Source organism: Balaenoptera acutorostrata, chromosome 2 (assembly GCF_949987535.1).
Source record: "Balaenoptera acutorostrata chromosome 2, mBalAcu1.1, whole genome shotgun sequence".
NCBI classification, from domain to species: Eukaryota; Metazoa; Chordata; class Mammalia; order Artiodactyla; family Balaenopteridae; genus Balaenoptera; species Balaenoptera acutorostrata.
Window position 1 is genome coordinate 104,738,396 of NC_080065.1, and position 24,882 is coordinate 104,763,277.

A 24,882-nucleotide genomic window follows, 5' to 3' on the forward strand; every position below is an offset into this window, starting at 1 on the left:
AACTCCTTATTAGTTATCTATTTTATATACAGTAGTATGTATATGTCAATCCCAATCTCCTAAATTATCACTCCCCCACCATTTCCCCCCTGGTAACTATAAGTTTGTTTTCTACATCTGTGACTCTATGTCTGTTTTGTAAAGAAGTTCATTTGTATGTTTTTTTTTTCAGATTCTGCATATAAGTGATATCATATGATATTTGTCTTTATCTGACTTACTTCACTCAGTATGGCAGTCTCTAGGTCCATCCATGTTCCTGCAAATGGCATTATTTCATTCTTCTTTATGGCTGAGTAATATTCCATTGTATATATGTACCACTCTTCTTTATCCATTCCTTTTTTTTTTTAAGTGCATAAATCTTTGTTTTTTAATAAATTTATTTATTTATTTTGGCTGTGTTGGATCTTTGTTGCTGTGTGCGGGCTTTCTCTAGTTGCAGTGAGCGGGGGCTCTCTTCATTGCAGTGCGCAGGCTTCTCCTTGCGGTGTCTTTTCTTCTTGCGGAGCACAAGCTCTAGGTGCACAGGCTTCAGTAGTTGTAGCATGTGGGCTCAGTAGTTGCGTCTCGTGGGTGCTACAGCACAGACTCAGTAGTTGTGCCGCACAGGCTTAGTTGCTCCACGGCATGTGGGATCTTCCCGGACTGGGACTTGAACCTGTGTCCCCTGAATTGGCAGGCAGATTCTTAACCACTGCACCACCAGGGAAGCCCCCATTCCTCTGCTGATGGACATTTAGGTTGCCTCCATGTCCTGGCTATTGTGAACAGTGCTGCTATGAACATTGGGGTGTGTGGTTTTCTCCAGATGTATGCCCAGTAGTGGGATTGCTGGATCATATGCTAACTCTATTTTTCATTTCTTAAGGAACCTCCATACTGTTCTCCGTAGTGGCTGTATCAATTTACATTCCCACCAACAGTGCAAAAGGGTTCCCTTTTCTCCACACCCTCTCCAGCATTTACTGTTTGTAGATTTTTTGATGATGGCCATTCTAACCACTGTGAGGTGATAACTCATAGTTTTGATTTGCATTTCTCCAATAATTAGTGATGTTGAGCATGTTTTCATGTGCTTTTTGGCCATCTGTATGTCTTCTTTGGAGAAATGTCTGTCTAGATCTTCCTCTTTGCATTTATATCCGAATTGGAGCAGTTGAGCTTCTTGGATGTGTAGATCAACGTTTTTCATCCATGCCATTGTTCCTTCAATTATTTTTTCTGCTTCTTTCTCTCTCCTCTCTGGTATGCCCATTACGTAAAAGCTGGTGTACTTAATGGTATTTCACATTTCTCTGAGCCTCTTCATTCTTTTTCTTCACCTTTTTTCTTTCTGTTCTTCAGACATACATAGATTGATCGATCTTCAAGCTTTTTGATTTTTGATCTTCAAGATTTTTGATTCATCAACAGATGAATGGACTTTCAAGCTTTTTGATTAAAATCAAAAAGCCACTTCAATCAAATCTACTGTTGAAGCCACTTCAAATCTACTGTTGAGACCCTCTAGTAAATTCTTCCTTTCAGTTATTGTACTTTCAGTTCCAGAACTACTTCTATTTGGTTCTTTTTTAATATAATTTCTATTTATTGATTTCTTTCTCTTTTTTTTTTTTTTTTTTTGAGCCACACCACGCAGCTTGCAGGATCTTAGTTCCCCGACCAGGGACTGAACCCATGCTCCCTGCAGTGGAAGTGCGGAATGCTAACCACTGGACCACCAGGGAATTCCCCAATTTTTCTCTATTTGATGAGACATTGTCCTCATACTTTACTTCTTTACACACTTTACTTCTTTAAGCATGGTTTCCTTTAGTTCTTTGACTATATTTACAATAAATGCTTTGAAGTCTTTTCCTATTAAGTTGTCTCAAAAGCAATCTCTGTTGTCTGTTCTGTTTTGTTTTGTTTTTTCCTATCTATGGGTCATACTCTTTTATTTCTTTCAGATCTTGTAATTTTTTGTTGATAACTGGATACTTTAGATAATATATTGCAGCAACTCTGGATACTGAGACCCCTTTCCCCTTCCAGGGCTTGTTGTTATTGTTAACTTGTTCATTTGTTTAGACGATTCATTTGGCTAGACGATTTTAGTTAAGTATATTTCCCCCACAGTGTGCAGACTCTGATGTTGCTCCTCAGAGGGTACAGCCTTGGGCGAGCACAGTCAGCCTGGGATGACAGTGGTTCTAGCAGGGCTCTCTGTGACCGTCTCTCCCTGATCTCTCTGTTAAACTGTCTGTCCAGCTGTTCGGCTTCACAAATTGCCAGATGACTGTTCTATTATTTTCAACAGTGCCCTGGGGCATAAATTGTTCCACAGTCTGATCCAATTAAAGTCAGGCCTTTTAGGAGGTGTAGTCTTTGAGGCCAGTCTTTGAGGTTTGTTATGATCCCATGACGACTCTTCTTAGCTGTCTCTTTCCATGGTTCTCTCTGGCAAACTTCTAGTTGGACTAGTTTAGTTTACTGCTTCCATGGAGCTACCAGCCTCCTCTTGATTATCACTAAAGTAACCTTGTTTTTGAAACCATCCTTACTTTTGAGCTTCCAAATACTTGGTACCAAAATGAGTCAGTTTCCGTGGGAAGGGCTTCAGAGCTCTCTATCATTACAGCCTGCCTTGCCCCCCAGGCAAAACCTCTGTACCACTGCCACAGACATGAGGGCAAGGATAGTGGCCCACTTCTCTCCAAGTGACATCCTCACTTTACAAGAAGAGTCCTAGGCAGAGGTCGGAGCTTCTGGTCTTCTCAGCTTGCCTCTAGCAGCAGGGGACCCCCACGCTATGAGCAGCCTGGGCAAGAGTTATCAGGGCCCTAGTGTTCTCAGCCTGCCACGGTGGAACACAGTCTCCACCCTACAAGTGGGGGCAGGGTGGAGGAAGACAGCCCCGTAACTCTCAGCCACTTTTACCTGGAATTGAGCTTCTGCAACACAAGCTGGGGCCGGGGAGCCGGGGTGGGGGTAATAGGAAAAATGAGTGAGCTGCTCCTCCTAGGAAGACAGTGCAGCCCTATTCTGGGAACTGAGGGCAGAGGTCAAAGCTAGGTTAAATTGATGTAAAATCCAATTTACAAAATATTTTTAGGAAAAAAAATATGTTTTTGGATAGAATTTGAGAACTAAAGAGTAACTAGAATTGTTTAATACAAGAGAAATGCTCAAGTCATTTAATGAATGATAATTTGCATTTATACAAGGATCACTTGTAAGTGTTAGGTTTTTCTAAAGAGTTTTGGATGCAGGCAAAGTTTGCATAAGAAAGTAAAGATATTCCCATAGTTACCTCAGCTACATTACACTTACGTCAGCCAGACTTTTCTATATATAACATATGTTATATATTAAAATATACAAATATAAACAGCATTTCAAATCCAAGGAACACATTCTGGTTCAAAGAAGTGTGGATTACTGAAATCCTACTCTATGAAATTACACATATGGTAAGTTCAAAATACAGATAAGGATCCTTAACGACACATGTATCTCACTTATGAAGTCATACCCTACCTTAGCTTTGTCTGATATCCGTTTTCCACCAAAGCCTCCAGCGCCAACAACAAAGATGGAGAACTGATTATAACATATAAGTTCCTCCCCAGAATAAGAGTAGACTGAAAAGCAAATGAAAAAAAAAAAGAGGTTATTACCAAAAGACATAACTAGTTACCCAATATGTGATCAACAATCCTTTTAAAAGTTTCAGAAACAAAATCCAATTACTAAAAGGCTTTGCAATTTAAAGACACCCAAGTTTGGGATACAGAGCACTCATTTTAATCATTCACTACCAGTCTCTGGAAGGCAGAGAGAAGAGGATCTTGACAAATCCTTTCTGGACTATGAAACAGCAGTTCATCTCACCTCTTCTTAAAGTGCCCCAACTGCCTTTCATATTTCAATTCTCTCCTTCTCAAACCTTTCAAACAATTCCACTATAAAATGCAGACTAACACACATGAAAAGATGCTCATCATCGCTAATTATTAGAGAAATGCAAATCAAAACTACAACGAGGTACCACCTCACACTGGTCAGAATGACCATCATTAAAAAGTCTACAAATAACAAATGCTGGAGAGGGTGTGGAGAAAAGGGAACCCTCCTACACTGTTGGTAGGAATGTAAATTGGTGCAGCCACTATGGAAAACAGTATGGAGGTTCCTCAAAAAACGAAAAATAGAACTGCCATATGATCCAGCAATCCCACTCCTAGGCATATATCCAGACAAAACTATAATTCAAAAAGATGCATGCACCCCTATGTTCATAGCAACACTATTTACAATAGCCAAGACATGGAAACAACCTAGAAGTCCATCAACAGATGAATGGATAAAGAAGATGTGATACACAAACACACACACACTGGAATATTACTCAGCCATAAAAAAGACTGAAATAATGCCATCTGCAGCAACATGGATGCACCTAGAGATTATCATACCAAGAGAAGTCAGAAAGAGACAGACAAATACCATATGATATCACTTATATGTGGAATCTAAAATATGACACAAATGAACGTATCTACGAAACAGAAACGGACTCAGAGATATAGAGAACAGACTTGTGGTTGCCTAGGGGAAGGGAAGGGAAGGTGGTGGAGGGATGGATTGGGAGTTTGGGATTAGCAGATGGAAACTATTATATATAGGATGGATAAACAACAAGGTCCTACTGTATTGCACAGGGAACTATATTCAATATCCTGTGATAAGCCATAATGGAAAAGAATATGAAAAAGAATGTATATATGTATAACTAAATCACTTTGCTGTACAGCAGAATTTAACACAACATTGTAAATCCACTAAAATTCAATAATTCAATAAAACTAAAAAATTAAAATAAAATACAGATAACCACACTCCCAAATTTTCAAACATTCTGCTGAAGTCCTCAATAGAGCCTGGAATGTAAAAGAAGAAATAAGTGAGAATGAAGGTATAAGCTTCAGGAGGGCAGGATCATGGCTTTTTTGCTCACCATCATATTCCCAGCAATTAGAATAGTAACTGGGACAGAAAAGGTACCTAATAAATATGTATTAAATTAATTAGTAAATCAATGAACAAACGATGTGACTGAGCAAGTTAGTGAATAAGTAAGCAAGTAATGAATGAAAGACAGCTGTCCCTCTTTCTACTGACTACTTTCCTGGTGACAGTTTGAGCATCACCTAAATCACCAGCACTATAAAACTAAGAATATGATTTTGAATTGTATAATAAGGAAAAATATAATTATAACAAAAAATAAGGGAAGTCATGGTGATTTGCATTTAAAATAAGACTTTTATCCTTATTACACAGAAAATTGGATATCTAATTTCATCTATATTTTATCTACAAATTCTAATACATTATTACCCATTACCAAGCTATAGCTAAATAAATGGAGTAGATCAAGAAAGAATAGTAGGGCTTCCCTGGTGGCACAGTGGTTGAGAATCTGCCTGCCAATGCAGGGGACATGGGTTCGAGCCCTGGTCTGGGAGGATCCCACATGCCGCGGAGCAGCTGGGCCCGTGAGCCACAGTTGCTGAGCCTGCGCGTCTGGAGCCTGTGCTCCGCAACAAGAGAGGCCGCGATAGGGAGAGGCCCGCGCACCGCGATGAAGAGTGGCCCCCTCTTGCCGCAACTGGAGAAAGCCCTCGCACAGAAACAAAGACCCAACACAGCCATAAATAAATAAATAAATAAAATTAAAAAAAAAAAAATTTACTTGAAATTTAAAAAAAAAAAAAAAAGAAAGAAAGAATAGTAAAAATTAAAGCTAAGGTTACTGCAAAACTTTTTTGTGGTAGACATTTGGTGGAATGGTGAGAAGACTAAAAGAAAACCAGGAGAGTTCCAGCCAAATGTTAGCCAATATTTGGAATGGTAAGAAAATACCAAAACATTAAAAAAGAAAGAAGAGGGGTAAGGAGGAAGAGGGAAAGAGAGAGAACAGACACATGTTCTATGTGTCTATGATGAAATACATAGTTTACTTTGTAAATTATGAGTTAACAAAAACAATGTAGTAGAAAAATATTTAAGAGCATTAAAAATGTTCTCAATATATTATTAAGTAAAAACAAGGCAAGTTCCAAAACAACATATTCAGTATAACCTCCTATGTATTTAGAACAAAAATGATAAAGCCTATATTCCAAATACCAGACAAAAACTTTCCACTGCTATTTCCAAAATTTTTTATAATGTTTATCTATTTCTATTGTTCTTAAACTTTAAAACAAATAAATTCTAAGCAATGTATCTTTGGCTTATGTTTAGTTACTAGTATTTCAACATTCATTAAACTACTATCATCTTTTTTTCCACTGCAAATAAAATGTGGCTATGGTGTTTAAACCCCATTATAAGTTCAATAGGTTTGAATGTGCAAGGTTAAGAACCTAACTACCATTTATAAGAATGATTCAGGGGTCAAATACGTTTGAAGTTCCAAAGAGCTAACACAGAAAAGAGTATCTACAACATAGCCTAATTATCAACTGAGGGCAGTCTATGTATTCATTCCTGCCAAAAAACATACTCTAGGAAGCATAATTCTCCTCTATGTTTGCTATACCAGCCACATTTCTCACCTCTGTGCTTTGGTTATGTTGTTACAAATCTCCTGAAATGTCCCACTCTCTGGACCTCTACCCCAATCTACTCCACCCCCTCCTCCCTTATTTTCTAAAAAAGCTTATGAATTTTTAGAACACTAATCTTGCTTTCTCACAATTGGAAGATAAATAGAAACTTATTAATCAACTTCTGTGATAAAGTATTATGTTACATACAAAGCCTATGAATCTAACAATATTATTATAAGAACTAGAAATGAGTTACCATCCATAAGCATTATTAAACCGGATCCTTTATCCAGGACGTCAGCAACAATTGCTTCACATTTTAATTTTCCTAAAAATGGAAAGTAAAATAATAAATAAATAAATAAGGAGACTGTTTTAAAGACCATAAGTTATATGAAGACATGAGAGAAATTAACATAACTTCCACTGTAAGTTCAGTAAAACTAAAAAATCATGATTTAGAATAATTTTCAATATAATGTTGAATCATAAACATTAAAAGCAATCAGAATACCTGAGTCACCAAATTTGAAACATCAATAATTCTGATAAATTAGGTTGTAAAAAGTAACAATTTTCAATCATTCAATGAACACTTGTTAAGCATACAGCCAACACCATCTACCCCATTCCTTCTCAAATCTCTACTCTATGGGCTTCAGTTAGACAGTGTTTCTTTCTAACTACTCTGTTCTTTTAGGGACTGTTCCATTATTTAACTGGTAATGTCTTGATGGATTAACAATTATTTGGGAGTGAACTCATAATCTTTTTCTCCAACCTGTTTTTCTCTTTTGTTCCCTATACGAATGAATGGTACTATCCACCCAACTGCCAAGCCAAAAACTTCAGCATGACCCCTGCCTCATAAAATAGTGTCTAAGTATGTGGCAAGACTGGAGTATGCAGAGACTGGGAGAAGCTAGATTATATGAAAAGTTTCTGACTTCATCCTGAAGTCTATGAACAGCCATCTGGGGTTTTTAACAGGGAAGTGACAAATACACTTGCATTTTGGAAATAATATTCTGGCTGCAGTGAGATGAGCAGACCTGAAGGGAGCAAGAATGGAGGCAGAGGGCTTCCCTGGTGGCGCAGTGGTTGAGAATCTGCCTGCTAATGCAGGGGACACGGGTTCGAGCCCTGGTCTGGGAAGATCCCACATGCCGCGGAGCAGCTGGGCCCGTGAGCCACAATTACTGAGCCTGCGTGTCTGGAGCCTGTGCTCTGCAACAGGAAGCCGCGATAGTGAGAGGCCCGTGCACCGCAATGAAGAGTGGCCCCCGCTTGCCGCAACTAGAGAAAGCCCTCGCACAGAAACGAAGACCCAACACAGCCAAAAATAAATAAATAAATAAACTCCAATCTCTTTAAAAAAAAAAAAAAAAGAATGGAGGCAGAGAGAACACTTAGAAAGTGAGAGATAACGGTGGTCAAAGTGAGGGGGACAGAAATAGGATTCTAAATGTATTGAAGGGAGAGAATCAAAGAATTTGGTACCTGCCTGGGTGTGAAAGATGGTAAAAGAAACGCTAAGGATAACTAGATTGCTGTCACTTTCACCTCCTAAATCTCTCTCTGCTTCTCCCACTTCTCTCCATCTCTCCACCACCACCTTAGCCTAAACTACCATCATTTCATTTGAACTACCACAACAGACTTCTAACCAGGTACCTACATGTCCACTCTGACCAACTTTAAAACATGCTCTCCTATTATGTCTGAAGTTATTTTTTCCCAAAGTCAACCTGATTACCAACCTGATTATGCCAAATCCTTCTATTTTAAGTTCTAATGGTATCACGTATGTTTCATCTGTAATGTTTATCACATATAGTTGCAAGTGTACATTTATTTGTGTGGCTTTTTGACTATTGGCTGCCCTCCCCACCAGCTAGGTTATATGCTCCGTGAGGGCAGAGTCCAGATTTACTTCCATTCTCCATTTATTCACAACCCTAGCAGAAAGTTTAGAAGTTAGGAAGTAATCAATAAATATTCATTGTCAAATTGCTGGTGACCTCCTCAGGTGATCAACTCCACATCCAATCAAACACCAAGCCCACTCCCTACATATCTCTATAATTTCTCCACTTATATCCATCCCCATGCCCACAATCCTATTCAATCAACCACGGTCTCTAACCTAGATTATTACAACAGTCTCTTAGAAAATCTCCTTCTCTCTATCTCATTCCCTTAAAATCCAAGCATTACAAACATGAGCCAGAGTTGATGCTTTCTAAAATCTATGTTTGATCATATAATTCTCTCCTTTCAGTCCTTCAGTGGTTATCTATTGTCTTTAAAATAAAAGCCAAACTTCTTCACCTGACCACACACTGCACACTGCCTCAGATTAAAAAAAGGGCTGTGTGAAAACTTAGGCTGTAACACTAAACTGAAGACTCAAACTGAGACGGTGGAGCAGGAGGACACGGAACTCACCTCCCCACCAACAAACACATCAAAAATACATCTACATGTGGAACAATTCTCACCGAAAACTAAGTGCAGACTAACAGAAAGACCTGTACAACCAAGACTATAAGAAAGACCCACCGGTAATTGGGTAGAAAGGAAGAAAAGCGATCAGATCAGGACCTGTGTCCCTGAGAGGGGACTCAGAGGAAAAAGGAGATTACACGGGAAGAGACCTTCCCTGGGGAGTGAGCAGTTCAAGCCACACATTGGGCGCCCCAGCCCTGGTGTCCAACAAGGGGAACACGAGTCCCCTTGGCTGGTTGGAGGGCCAGTGGGATTAACAGGAGGGCTGTGGGAAGCCTGGACTCCGGGAGCACGTGAACACTTACGTGCCCCCGAGGCAGGGCAGAGAGGGCAGACTGAAACCACTTGGGTAGCTGACTGGTTTCCTACGACTGCCCTGGTCCCCAGCCTGAGCTGAGAGAACACGCCAGCACCATGTGCCTCATGTCCCAGCTTCACACTCTGGGCTGCCATGATTGAGGAAAAGGCTCAGCCATGAGACACTGAGGAGGTTCAAACTCTACGTGGCAACTGAGCAGCGAGGGGGCAGCAATTACTGGTGGCTGCACAGGGGCCCCAGATCTCTGATGGTGGCCATGCCAAACGAAACCCATGCTCCGGGAATATTACTCAGCCATAAAAAGAAACGAAATGGAGTTATTTGTAGTGAGGTGGATGGAGTTAGAGTCTGTCATACAGAGTGAAGTAAGTCAGAAAGAGAAAAACAAATACTGTATGCTAACACATATATATGGAATCTAAGGGCGAAAAAAAAAAAGGGTCATGAAGAACCTAGTGGCAAGACGGGAATAAAGACACAGACCTACTAGAGAATGGACTTGAGGATATGGGGAGGGGGAAGGGTAAGATGTGACAAAGTGAGAGATTGGCATGGACATATATACACTACCGAACGTAAAATACATAGCTAGTGGGAAGTAACCGCATAGCACAGGGAGATCAGCTCTGTGTTTTGTGACCACCTAGAGAGGTGGGATAGGGAGGGTGGGAGGGAGGGAGATGCAAGAGTGAAGAGATATGGGAACATATGTATATGTATAACTGATTCACTTTGTTATAAAGCAGAAACTAACACACCATTGTAAAGCAATTATACTCCAATAAAGATGTTAAAAAAGACAAACAAACAAAACAAAACCATGCTCTGACCATCACTGATTACCCACACCTGCCCCTCTTGCTCCACCACTGCTCCCCTCTGGAGTAAGGGTGCCAGTGCTGGGAGGGGGGGGAAGCACACACTTAAAGGAAACTTAGCCAGCTCAGACCCGACCCTCAGGGCTTCTGCTCCAGCAACTTGGGACCTGCCCCCGCACCAAATAGTGGGGTAACAGCCACTAAGCAGAGGGGAAGCTCTACCTAACATCTGGCTTGGCCCTACCCCTCCATCTCCAGCCCCACCCCCTACCAAGATGACAGCTGCCAGCACACCTTGAGAAAAGACATAAGTTGTGCTCACATCAAATCCAGCTCTCCCATCAATGCCACTGGGCACATGCAGACTGTATAGGGACATGCCCACAAAAGAACACCCCTTCAAGACCACCATAGGTAACTATTTCACCAAATTTCAATAGATAAAGAAATAGATAAGCAAAATGAAAAGACAGAGGAATCTGTTTCCACTGAAAGAGCAAGAGAAAACTCCTGAAAAAAACAACTAATGAAATAGAAATAAACAATTTACCAGATAAAGAATTCAAAGCATTAGTAATAAGAATGCTAACTGAATTATGGAAAAGAATAGCTGAATACAGTGAGAGTTTTAACAAGGAGCTAGAAAATTCTAAAAAGAACCAATCAGAACTGAAGAATACAACAACTGAAAAGAAAAACACACTAAAAGGAATTAACAGCACACTAGGTGATACAGAAGAACACATAAGTGATCTGGAAGATAGAAAATGGAAATCACCCAATCAGAACAGCAAAAAGAAAAAAGATGAGAACATTTTAAAGGATCTTTGGGGTAACATCATGCATACCAACTTTCCATTATAGGGGTCCCAGAAGGAGAAGAAAGGGAGAAGGGGGTAAAAATATATTCAATGAAAATTATGGCTGAAAATTTCCAAAGTCTGAAGAAGGAAACAGATAGCCAGGTACAGGAAACACAGAGGGTCCCAAACAAGATGAATCCAAACAGACCCGCACCAAGACATATCATAATAAAAATGGCAAAACTTAAAGAGAGAATTCTAGAGGCAGCAAAAGAAAAACAAAGAGCATATACAAGGGAATGCCCATAAGGCTATCAGCTGATTGTTCTGCAGAAACTTTGCAGGCCAGAAGGGAGTGGCATGGTATATTTAAAGTGCTGAAAGGGAAAAACCTACAACTTAGGATACTCTGCCCAGCAAGATTATCCTTCAGAATTGAAGGGGAGATAAAGAACTTCTAGGATAAGCATCAATACTAAAGCAACCCTAAAAGAAATGTTAAAGGGTCTTCTCTAAGTGGAAAAGAAAAAGCTATAACAAGAATTAAGTATCTATAGAAAAGAAAAAATCCCATTAGTAAAGGCAAATATATAGGGAAGGCTGAGGCTCAACCACTTAAATAAGCTAGTACAAAGACTAAAACAAAAAAAATTGTAAAATCAAGTATAACTACAATAATCACTAAAGGGATAAACATGAAGATGTAAACTATGACATGAAAAACACAAAGTATGGGGGCTTCCCTGGTGGCGCAGTGGTTGAGAATCTGCCTGCCAATGCAGGGGACACGGGTTCGAGCCCTGGTCTGGGAAGATCCCACATGCCGTGGAGCAGCTGGGCCCGTGAGCCACAATTACTGAGCCTGCGCGTCTGGAGCCTGTGCTCCACAACAAGAGAGGCCGCAATAGTGAGAGGCCTGCACACCGCGATGAAGAGTGGCCCCCGCTTGCCACAACTAGAGAAAGCCCTTGCACAGAAACGAAGACCCAACACAGCCATAAAAATTAATTAATTAAAAAAAAAAAACAAAAACACAAAGTATGGGGGAACTGAGTAAAAAATGTAGAGCTTTTAAAATGTGTTTGAAGTTAAGGGACTACCTGGTTTAAAACAACTAAACACAGTCATAGATCAACATCTATGAGCCCCATGGTAACCACAAATCAAAAGTCTACAACAGATACTCAAAAACAAAAGAGAAAGGAACACAAGCAAAAGAAAAGCATGAAACCACAAAGGAAAAAACTAAAAGAAGAAGAAAAAAAAAGCAAAGAACTACAAAAACAACCAGAAACAAGTAACACTAACACTGAAACAGAATTATTCAGCATTAAGCAATACAAATTTTTTTTAAATTAAAATCTCAAAAAAAATTAAAGTACAATTCTAGCTATTTGCTGACCTCTACATTATATAATGTGAAATGAAAAAGACTTTTTTTTTATTTTACCACCTTACATGGTCAGTATATAATTAATATTCTGACATCAGAGTAGCAACATAAAACAAACATATCAAAGTAAAGTGAAAAGATAATGAGAAGATTTACTGAACAAGTAAGATACTATTGAGAAAAATAAACTGATTATTAAGACAGCCTTGGTTTTACTTACTCTAAAAGAAAATAGAAAAAAGTTAATTACAAGACATTCTGTATCTTTTAACATTGTTTACATTATGAAAAACAGTACCAACACAAATACCTGAGAAAAGAGTGAAGAATCATATTCATGGGAATCATAACTGATTATACACAATCACTAAGTTTAGGACACACACAGAATATGCTCCTTTCAATTGTTGACCAGATGTTTAGTATTTTGAAGTAATTTATTAAATAAGACTATTCAAATAGGACAAAGTTTAAGGCAACCAAAATAGGTACTAGTGGGGGCTTCCCTGGTGGCGCAGTGGTTGAGAATCTGCCTGCCGATGCAGGGGACATGGGTTCGAGCCCTGGTCTGGGAAGATTCCCACATGCCGCGGAGCAACTGGGCCCGTGAGCCACAATTACTGAGCCTGCGCGTCTGGAGCCTGTGCTCCGCAACAAGAGAGGCCGCGACAGTGAGAGGCCCGCGCACCGCGATGAAGAGTGGCCCTCGCTTGCCACAACTAGAGAAAGCCCTCACACAGAAACGAAGACCCAACACAGCCATAAATAAAAAAAAAAAACAAAAAAAAAAAAAACAAAAAAATAGGTACTAGTTAACATCAATCTACTCTAATGGCTGAAATGCACATGAATAACTTATAATATAGTTTATTTAGGTTGCTCTATGCCAGTTTAACACATTGACACAGTTTGGAAGGTTAGTCAGAAAATAAAACGATCAAGAACTCACCTGCTCTGGGAAGTGGTTTATATAACTCCAAGTACTGCTCCCCAAGAAGAACCTACATTAGGGTAAGCAAAATTTTATTAGTAGACTTTCTTTTTCCACAGCTTCTTCTGTGGATACCGCTAATCACAAGTGGCATTTCACTGTCCACACGTTCACGTGACTACTTCCCCCAAACTATCTGTCTCAATTTGGCTCCCACTTCTTAATTATATGATTCAGAAATAATCAGTCCCCCAATCTAAAGACTGTCAGCTCTCTAGAATAGAAAAGATACATTTGTGTTCTTTCTTGACATTCATAAATTTTTGTTGACTGATAACTGTGGATTATTTGCCAATGGAGACACTAAACTAGGCGCATTTCCAGTGCTCGTCACTGCGCCTGGAACATAGCAGGTATCCAATAAATATCTATTGAATAAAAATGAACAAATAGGTCAGTACTAGTAAAGTAATTTCAGGTCACACCTGCCAAATACAAATGACACAACCAAAACATTAATATAAATCTTACAACCACATTCAAGTAAAAGCACTACCAATGTCAACATTTCCTTAGTGTAAGAGTAAATACTAAAGACCCCGTGCAACATCAGAGCCACTTAACTTCAATGTATCAAAGCAAGAATATAAAAATATATGTAGGAATACAATAGGACAGTAAAAACAAAACCTGACCCATATATCCGAATGACCACACTCAACTGCTATGGGACAGTTTAATTCCCAGTCTTCCTCAGAACCCAGAAGGGAAAAAGAAAAGGGGTGAGGGTAGTGATGGGAGGACAAATGAAGGACTGCCTCACTATCATACGACCTGGAAGCTCAAGGTTAGGAAGACTGGGATTCAAATCCCAAGACGGCTATCATCCCCAGTGACAGATTTTGAACACTATTCATGATTTCCAACTCCTTCCAACTCTGAGGAAGAATTCTGAAACATTTACTTTAATTGTTTGTACTGACATTACCCAAACAGAAGAACTGTATGCAACAAATACCATGGGAGAGTGACTAAAACAACAAACTGCCTGGCATCTATTCCTTGCCTCCCTTCCAACTTCATCGAATACTTTAATAAAATAACCGTAGATTCTCATAGACTCAGAGCAGCAATGAGCTAATCGATCCTCCAGTAAATGGGTTCTCCAATCAGTCAAAATTACAGAAATCAGTTCAAAAGTCTACGATTCAACAGTTATCAACTGGACTCATGGCCTGACCCTCACTTCAAGAAATAAAATAACCCCAAAGCCTTCTCACAGTTGTTTGCTCCTCCCTTCTTGAAACCATTTATTCACTTTGCTTCTCAAATACCACACTCTCCTGATACGCCTCATACCTCACCAGCCACTCCTTCCCAGTCTCTCTTGCTCACTCCACCTCATCTCTTCCACCTCTCATCTCTCACCAAACTCAGGCTTTTCTCTACTTACATTCACACATGGGTGATTTCACCCAGCCTCATGTCTTTAAATCTCACTTAAATGCTACGAATCCCAGTAGGGCCTCCCCCGCAAACTCTAAACTCACATATTTAACTGCCCACTGTATACCTCCACTTGAATGTGTACTAGGCATCTCAAATCTGTCCAAAACCAACTCCTGATCATCCCCACCTTAAAGTAACTGTATATATCTATTTTATTATACATAGTAATATATCATATGTAACTACTATACATGTTAAATACATTGTACATAATTAATTCTAAATATATGGGTATATATGCATATATATCATCCCAGTTAACCAGACCAAAAACCTTCCTCCTTGACTCCTCTTTCTTTCCATGCATATCCAGACTAGTGCTGGAATTACCATAATCAACTCCAAACTGGTTTCCCTGCTTCCATGCTTGGCTCCCATAAATCTATTCTCCACAGAGGAGCAAAAATGAGCCTGTGAGTGAACATAGCCAGATCATACCATTCCTCAGTTCAAAGCACTACAAATGGCCTCCCATGTTAATCAGAGTATGAGGTGAAATTCTTACGATGACTACAAGGCCCTCTTCTCCTACCACTGCCCCCTTGCTCATTCTATAGCTGTATCAACCCCCTTGCTGTTCCAAAAACAAGGTAAGTATGCACCTGCCTCGGGGCCTTTTACACCTGTTCTCTTTGCTTCAAATATTCTTCACTCTTGCTCCTTCATCACTATCGTCAGGTGAGGATTATCATACCCACTTTATAGATAAGGAAACTGAAGCTTAGAGAAGTTATTTACCCTTGGTCAAATAGCATGTAATGGCAGAGAGAGAATTAATAACATTATGCCAGGGTTATGGACTGTACATAATTATTGTTGTCTTCTTTTTGCTTGCCTTTTCAACTCTCTACCCTTTTTTTCTTTTTAAGAAAAATCAAAAGACATGCTAAATCTTTATCCTTGAATCCACCACTATAAACTATTGTATTAAGACACCACACACACACACACACACACACACACACAGCATGTGACATTTACCAATCATATTTAAAGAAAGAGAAGAAGAGCAAAATAAAGGTTTCTTATTATGCATACCTTTGCCAAGTTGACTGAGAGCCCAGGAATCTCTGCTAATCCTCCACCCATTATAGATTTCTGAGCTAGAATAACTCCGAAGGTAGGCAAACAGGAGAAATCAGAACTCCCTTCATAAATAAATTTCAAATCTTTCGGTTCCTTGATAGATGCTCCCACTCCAAGGGCATACATAATAGTGTCCAGTTCCGTATAAGAAGAAGAAAATGGAGGAAGTTTATGGCCAATAGCTCCAGCCTATGGAACAATTGTAGAAAGTTATTTTTTTCACTGATATTCTTGTCAAATCTTTAAATTTCTGACTTTTCAAAACTATTAACTGCTACATACTTAGCTTTGTGAATAGAATGTCATTTTACTAAATCTGATAGGGTATCATAATTGTTTCACTATATTTTTTAAATAAAATCAATTATAATGTATGGAAAAAGACTTCATTTACAAATAAGTACTTTTTTCTTGCCCGCTTCTTGTTAACAGATAGTATATCTCATTTTCAACTTTCCTGTCTCTGATGATGGAAAAGCCTATTAATACAGTGACTGTTAGCTACTCAAAATTACAAAAAATAAAAAACTTATTATAAACAGGGATAATGAATGGCTCTATAAGATCTATTTTATAAAAGTCAGTAGAAACAGATGAGCAAAACACTGCTTAATGCTTGTAAATCAGACTCCTTCATAATGGTTTTGGTTATAATTAGATTTTACCCTAAGCTCCTACCCAGGACTATCCTTTATCTAATTGGATATTGTATTTTTCTATTTAGTGATGACATGCCTAGCTAATTTGTGAAGCATATGTTAGGTTCTAAAAGAATCATGTCCAATTTTTGATCACTTTCATTCTAAAGCAAGAGTCAGCAAACAACAGCTGAGAATTAAGAATGGTTTTTACATTTTTTTAAGAGTGGTCTAAAAAAAGAAAAAGAAGATTATGTGTCAGAAACAGTACGTGGTCCATAAAGCCTAAAATATTTACCATCTGGCCCTTTACCAAAAAAGTTTGCCAACCCCTACTCTAAAGTAAAATCACATTTACAAACTGATCATATTCTCAGGGTTACAATTAGATTGTTTATTTCATCACTATGTCTCCCCTGAGTCACAAAACACCACAACTGAATGTGTCAAATGACTTATTTCTTATTATTTATGCACTATAATTTTTTTTTAAAAAAAGAAGTACTGGACATAGTTAATCAGCAAACTTCACAAGAGCTATAACCACAGCTCTCTTAGAATTTCTGACACAATGGGAGACTTTTTACTTGCAGCCATGTTGAAATATTTCCAAAATACAATCTATCAATGCTTTTCCTTAAAAGAAATGACTCAAAAGAGGCACTAAGTTAAATATCCTTTTCTAAAGAGTTAGAAAGTGACTGAAGGACGATTATCAAAAATGCTCCAAAAAACAAAACATACGCTTGTTTATTACACGGAAGAAGAGAAAGTAAAAGTTACATTTAATATTTTAGCTTTATGTTCATTCAAATTTTATAAACATTCATTACATGTTCTATAAAGTTTTATGGTCACTCACCTTTCCTATTTAACAATAAACTAATAGCTTGGAAAAGCATTTTTTGCATAAAAGAAAAGAAAAAAGAAAAAAAGGAAAGAAAAGAAAAAAGTCTCCAAAGAAGGCAAAGCGTTAGGCTTTCTCTTCCACTTACAAATCCTGATGTAGCTGTTGATGTCACATTACTGGTATGATTTGCCGAAACTCCTCCATCTGAATCTATTTTATTTAGAGCTTCAATTATACCGCCAATTGAGTCTAAAAAAAAGAATAAATAACAATAATAATGCTTTTTTCCATCAACAGACGAATGGATAAAGATGTGGTACATATATACAATAGAATATTACTCAGTCATAAAAAAAGAATGAAATAATGCCATTTGCAGTGACATGGATGGACCTAGAGATTGTCATACTGAGTGAAGTCAGAAGGAGAAAGACAAATATCTATGATATCACTTATATGTGGAATCTAAAAAAAATAGTACAAATGAACTTATTTACGTAACAGAAACAGAGTTATAGATGTAGAAAACATACTTATGGTTACCAAGTGAGAGGGAGACACGGAGGGATAAATTGGGAGACTGGGATTGACATATACACACTACTATATATAAAATAGATAACTAATAAGAACCTACTGTAGAGCACAGGGAACTCTACTCAATACTCTATAATGACCTATATGGGAAAAGAATCTAAAAAACAGTGGATATATGTATACGTATAACGGATTCACTTTGCTATACAGCAGGAACTAACACAACATTGTAAATCAACTATACTCCAATAAAAATTAATTAAAAGAAAAATCAGTCCCACTAGGGTGTGGGAAGAGCATTTGCATATGTGAAATATCTAGCCAGTTATTTTACAGTGCTATTGAAATAGTGACCCACAGGACAAACTTCCAGATTTTTCCTACATAGTTGAACTATATTTCATTTGTACTGAAAAAAAATTTAAATCATGAATGATTCAAGTCCATCAACTTCAGGATAAGTAAGGATGAACGAATTGAATTTTCTCTTTAGGATCACTGGAATTTAAATAAGACAGAGTGCTTTGGTAAACCTATTACATAAAGATCATAAAAGCATCATCTTTCAAATATCCTAAAGAGCTAATATTCTCCTGGTGAAATCCAAATAAATGTAAGCTATTTCCAAAAAAGAAAAAAAAAAAGCTTTTGTTACAGACATGACTAAGAAAAGCTACAATGCTTTAGACAATCATTCCTATAACATCCAGCAAGCCTGCTGCAGAACCTTCGCGGGCATTCATGAACTGACTGCATGATGTCAGGCTATTGCAGGAAAAAATCATGAAAGGCTCTGAATAGACCAAAGATAACTGGATGTTTCCAACATACTCTCCCCACGTTATGATTCCAAAGAGGCTCTGAGCTTTGCAAAGTCTTTGAGTGGTTTTACAACTCTGTAAAGTCAGATCCTTGTCCACAGATGTGCAATTTCCATCTGGTGGAGGGACAACTAATTTTCCTTCTCTCCCACCATCACCCCTCCTCCAGGATGTAACAATGTCAAGATTACCCCCCAGGTCTCTGTACAGGTAACTGCTCAGAAAATATTACTGAAAATTCTTCCAGAGAAAACCACCGTTATGACCAGTGACTACGGACAGAATTCAGAAGCTGCTATTCTGGGGTCTAAAAGGTTAATAAAGGAGATTCACGGAGTATCCACATATGCCATAAGGTTCCAAAAGCTCTGGGACCTTTCTAACAAACCTTAGATATGCGGGCCTCCTTCTAAACTCAGACAAAAACTATAACTAAACTACAGAATGTGAGATGACCAGGGCTCTCTGCCATTCCTGGTGACACGAGGTAGGTTTCTTGCCTACCAATCTTCCTCTTACCACCCCATTTAGGCTGCTGCCTAGATGGGAGGCTATTTAACTGAAAGTAACCTCGGTACAGGCCGGCGGTACTGCACTCAAAGACAGACCACCTGAGTTAACTCTTGGCTCAAACACTGAGAAAGCTTGGGCCACTTACTCAGCTTTTCTGGGATTTAGTTCCATCATCTGTAAAATGAGAATGATGAAATGGGTGCTTGGAAAGTCGTGATTCTACAGAAAGTGTAACATTTTTTTTCTAACTGTACTTCAAATACTAGGGGTATCTTTTCATTTATAACTATATAATTCATTGTTACCTTTTTCTTTATATTAGTCTAATACTTCTAAGGCAATAAAATGGAATTCTGACCTCAGAGAAGAGTTTTTAAGACACTTCTTCCTTTTTCCTTTTCCTAATTTTCATTGATAGGTGACTGCTATTCGGAGACTAAATTTATCTCAAATATCAAAAAAAAGAATACAGAAAATGCTACCGCTAATGACATAACAATCATGTTATCCTCTGATTGAGAAAAGTACAATGAATATTTCAGTGAGTGTACCAGCAGACGGGAAAGTAACATTGGGATTAAAAAAAAAAAAAGAACAGTCATTTTTCAGATATATTCTTCTATCAAACATTAAATATAATACTAGGAAGGGAAAAACAGATTTTTCTATAAAATAATCCTGATTCATGATCCTTCCCAGAAAGGTCCTTTAAATTTCATATATTATATACATATGTGAGTTATACGAGAAAAAATAATGTGACTTTTATTGGCCATCTCTTCCTGTGGCATATCATAGATGATTCAATAATTCAAGGTAACAAGCATTTACTAAATCCTTTCTATGAGTTCAGCACTATACTAGCACCAAATACAAAAGGACATACAAGATACATTCTCTGCCTCCAAAGGAACTTATTATGCAGCTAAGAAACCACACACTTATGAAACAAAAGCAGTGGAAAGCAGTCATGATTAGACGCTCAAGTTGTAAGAGTTCAGCTAAGAAAGAGATCTTCTGAAGCCCAGAATATCTGGGGAGGTTTTGTTGAACATCTGGGGCTTGAGTTTTTCTAAAGAAGCACCGAGATTAGCAGAGGTGATAAAAGGAATAAGAGGCATCTTAGAAAGGCAGAGAAACAGTAGCAAAGACAAAGTGCTAAAACAAAGCAAAATCTATTCACTAGAGAGAAAAGACCTAAGCCTAAATAATATAAGACTTAACTAAACTTTTGGGAAAATAAGGAAAAATCAGGTCAGATAAGGAGCATGTGATTAGATAAGGCAAGACTTTGAAACCAACCACCAGATGGGGAATAGATGCATTGAGCACAAATGGGTAAACACCTCCTACCGTCCTCTCAATCACACATATACCAAAAAATCAGGATCATAAGAAAACTGAAAAACTGACAGTGGGAGTAACATACATACCTTAAATTGGAGAGTTCTAATACCTACTGGAGCAGAAAATGTGCTCTAGATGATTTGAGCATCTAAGTTATCACAATTAAGAAGACAATTCCATAAGAGAAGAGAATGCTTTGTTGCCTCTGATTCTCCAACCAGGACTGAACTGACTTGGGACTCTTTACCTTGAATTCTCTGAGGCTTGGTGGCATTATCAAAGTCACAGATCTTCGTCCAGTTAGCCTTCACCGCCTCAGGAGTCATTGGCTGAGTCCTCTGTCTTACAATGGCTCCAAGGGTCCGCTCCCATCGTACTGGTTATAGAAACAAAACTAAGATACTGAACACACAGTTTAAGAGCGAGACAGAAAGCAGAATTCATGAGTCCCCTGAATTTTTTTTTTTTAACTTCAAGAAAAATGGAATTTGGATAAAAGATTCTAACTTCTAAAGATTTTTACTACAAATGTTTTTTTAAAAGAATAACAAACCCATTAGGATGTCAAATTTCTTTTTCTAATATTTGAAGCTGAAGGGAAAACCTCTCCCTCCTCTGACTATGCCAGATACTACTAAAGGTAAGATGAAATGCTGAATCAGAAAGTTAAATTATATATAATCACACCAAAAGACTGTCTTCATCACCACAGATCACTTAGATAATACACTTTAAGGTAACAGAACAGAATAGGGCTTTGTTGAATAGCAAACTGAAAACTAGTGGTGATAACAGGCCAAAGACTCCAGATAATCAAATTAATATATCAGACAACCCCACATAATTCTCCCGTTTCCTCCCTTTGCTCTTCCTCCTTGTCCATGGGAAGTCAACTAGATTGCCCAGATTCACAAAAATCATCATTGCTGCATAAGTTCCATGAAGATAATTTTTAACATTGTGTCTTTTTTAAAAAGCCTGAGGAATAAACAGAACCTTATTTAAACAGAATGGTCAGACTTTGATGATTACTAAATTGAAGATTTGTCCTGGGGAATGACAGAAGCTTCTAGAGGTTTCTTATTGATAATGTCCCATATACAGCTTTTATTGCAACAACTGATCTTCCTTTCTTAAAAGATGTCATAAGACACTTAAAAATGTTTGAATAAGTTACTTCATAACTTAGAGAACAGTCATTAATAATATTCTACAATATGTTGTAACAATGTCATCCAGTAATGGCAGCCTTTTAAATAATTCAATTAATTTTGATACCAGCATCCAACTGAAAACTTGAATTGGGATATTGGAATGTTCACAATTTTTTTTAAACACCATAAAGTAATTATCCAATCTGGAGCTCACAAGGTTTAAGAACTGGGGGAAAAGAGGACTTAAGCCAGATGAATTTACTGTTGGGCTGAAGGAGAATAATTTCTATAGATCAGCTGCAATTTCTCTTCTAGAAAGCTGTCCAGTGTGATTCCCCACTGTCTCCTTCTGATGTCTCATGCTCCAAGGAAGAAAAGAATCACTGAGAGAATTGGAGAACTTGCCTAGGACAGAGCTCTTCCCATCTTCAAAAAACGCCCTCCCTTCCACTCACTACTCTGCTGAACAAGCATGTGGGGTGCCGGAGACATGGGAAGACACACATCAATATAAAGAGAGACTGTGCTGTCTGAAGAAACAGCCAGTTCTGAATAGGACAGGACAAATATTGAATAAGCACTGCTAATAGGAAAAAAACTGAAAAGATCCTTGAAAATACCACAGGCCTGCAGGACAACTTCCATGTTTTAGAAGACCTGTTGCTATTACAATGTTTGAGTTTGATTATGCGTGCACTAAATCCAATGGTTCGGCATTTGACAAGGTCTTTACCCAGCTCTACCTGGATATGCAGGTTTAAAGATATGGAAATAATGTATGGCAAACCAAAAACCAAAAGAGACTTACATTTTCCAATCCATCCTGCTCCAACCTACCAAAAAGAGGAGGAAGAAGTTATACCATCTAATGTGAAATTACTAATAGAATTTTCATGAAATTAACAAAACAGGCAGCTATCTTTTTACGAGTATCCGAATGCTAGATGACAATGGATGAAAATAATGCAGCTCTACAAAACTCCGTTGGCCGGCATGACTTTGCACTATTCATGTTATCAGAGTAGAAAAATAAAGCAACACAATATAGCAGAAATGCATGTAGTAGAAAAGCATGACTTTGCACAGAAACCAAGGTGCGATACCAGTTCTTCTACAGACTATCTGTCTGATTCCTGGTCAAATAGTTTGACTTCCCTAAACTCAAGATTCCCCTTATATAAAATCAGGATAATAATACACTCTTCATGAAGTAACCATGAAGGTTAAACAATATAAATACCAAATTTGCCCAGCACATCACTTGAAATACATGTCCTTCTAGAAAGACTTAATGAATCAAAAAAAATAAAAAGCAAAGAAAAATAAAGCCAGGATTTGACTTAATGAACTACATATACTCATTTTAATGAAACACCTTTATATAGAAATATGGCAAATGACCAAATACATTAATCACCGTACAGAAAGATGGTATTTTTTCTAGAAGCCATTCAAGGAAATCCTCAGAAGAAAATGTCTGATGTAAGAAAATCTGTTTGTCATATCTTCAAACACCACAACTACAGTGTTCCACATGCATATAACAGAAGAAACTGTACCAGCAGACAGCACACTTCTCAGTGGCTCTACGCTCAAGGGTATGGCTTTTTAATCACTCATTCCTTTACATATATTAACAGGACAATCGGCCTTGATGCTGTCAGAGTAGTTAAAGTGGCAGTGGTACTGATAACAGGCAAGAAAAATATCATCTTTTATCATATTTGGGGAGTGAAGCAACAAGCTGCAAACTCCTCGCAGGTGCTAGAAACGACAGCTCCAGTCGATCCAAAAAATCTCTATCTGCCACTCTAGATATCTATCAAAACTTGGCAAACAAAGTGTCAATTTACATTCAAGGTTTAAGTCAGGATATTACACACCGCTCTTACTGTATTTTGCACTCAATCTCACACAGCAAATGTCCCTTACTAAAACTGTTCACAATATAGTAAACTAAAAGAACAACATACAAAACTTCATCTACAGCATTATCCTAGTTATCTGTGCATGTCTGGGTATGTGTGTAAATTGTATACCTAAAATAAAAAGACTACTCGTGTAAAATGCACATCTAATAAAAGACTGGAAAAGAATATCCATAAAAATATTAATAGGAGTTATCTCTCGATAGTGGTAATGTGGGTGATTTTTATTTTCCTCTATAAACTCCCCTATATATTTGAAGTTTTCTACAAAAAGCATATATTATTTTTGGTCACAGAATTAATAACAAATATAAATGTAAAAGACAAAGAATTTTTGTTTAATTCCTTAATGAGATAAAAGACAGGCAGACCAAATTTGGAGCTCCACATGGCTTGATATTATTAAATTTCTCTTCTGTAAATCTAGAGTTGTAAAGTTCTTGCCACCTCTAATTTTCCACAATTCACAATCAACGACTGTGATTAAGAAAGCAGAGGTGCCTATCTCTGCATAGACAGGTGTAGACTGTTTTTCATTTACTAAACAGCTTTTTATTCAAATAAATCAGGCTAATATATCATTCACTTCAAACTGAGCCAGGTAATTTTGCTACCAAGAAATATCTTTGGATGTCATGTATTCCGCATGCAACAGGTTTATTATTATATTACCACAGAGAATCAAATAAAGGGGGGTGGTCTAAAATATAACAGTTTATGCTAGAAAAGAAAAAAGAGATCAAACTCAAATGAGGACCAAAAAGTATATAAATCAGCATAAGGAAATCTAAAGGGACTTTGATTATAGAGTGAAAACTGAACCTCACTGGATGGTAGGATTATGTGTGGTTTTTATTTTTATAGCAAACTTGTAAAGCTTTGCGATAGGGAAACATAGCAAAGTTTATTTTTAAAGTTAATACAGATAATAAGTTGTGTTTACTGATCTATCATACCCAGACTGAATTCCTGCTATACTGATATAATAGTTAAAATTGAGGGGTGACTGCTAGGTATGCTAAGAGTTTAAAAATATGATCTCCAGTTCTCACAACAAAACCCCAAGAAAACTAAAACTCAGGGAGGTTAATCTGTACAATATTCCAGCGAGCCAGCAATTACCAG

At 37.8% G+C, this 24,882-nt stretch overlaps 1 protein-coding gene across 1 annotated transcript in view; it reads right to left on the reverse strand.

The window, feature by feature from the left end:
* The window catches only part of LOC130707156 (peroxisomal multifunctional enzyme type 2-like), a 57,172-nt gene that overhangs the window by 18,548 nt on the left and 13,742 nt on the right, over positions 1–24,882 (reverse strand). Inside the window, exons 8-14 of the mRNA XM_057540379.1 lie at positions 22,638–22,662; positions 20,923–21,051; positions 17,603–17,706; positions 15,922–16,158; positions 13,393–13,444; positions 6,859–6,930; positions 3,523–3,626 (exon numbers count right to left, since the gene is read on the reverse strand). Of these exons, the coding sequence (XP_057396362.1) occupies positions 3,523–3,626; positions 6,859–6,930; positions 13,393–13,444; positions 15,922–16,158; positions 17,603–17,706; positions 20,923–21,051; positions 22,638–22,662 (723 nt within the window). The remainder of the gene's footprint in view (positions 1–3,522; positions 3,627–6,858; positions 6,931–13,392; positions 13,445–15,921; positions 16,159–17,602; positions 17,707–20,922; positions 21,052–22,637; positions 22,663–24,882) is intronic.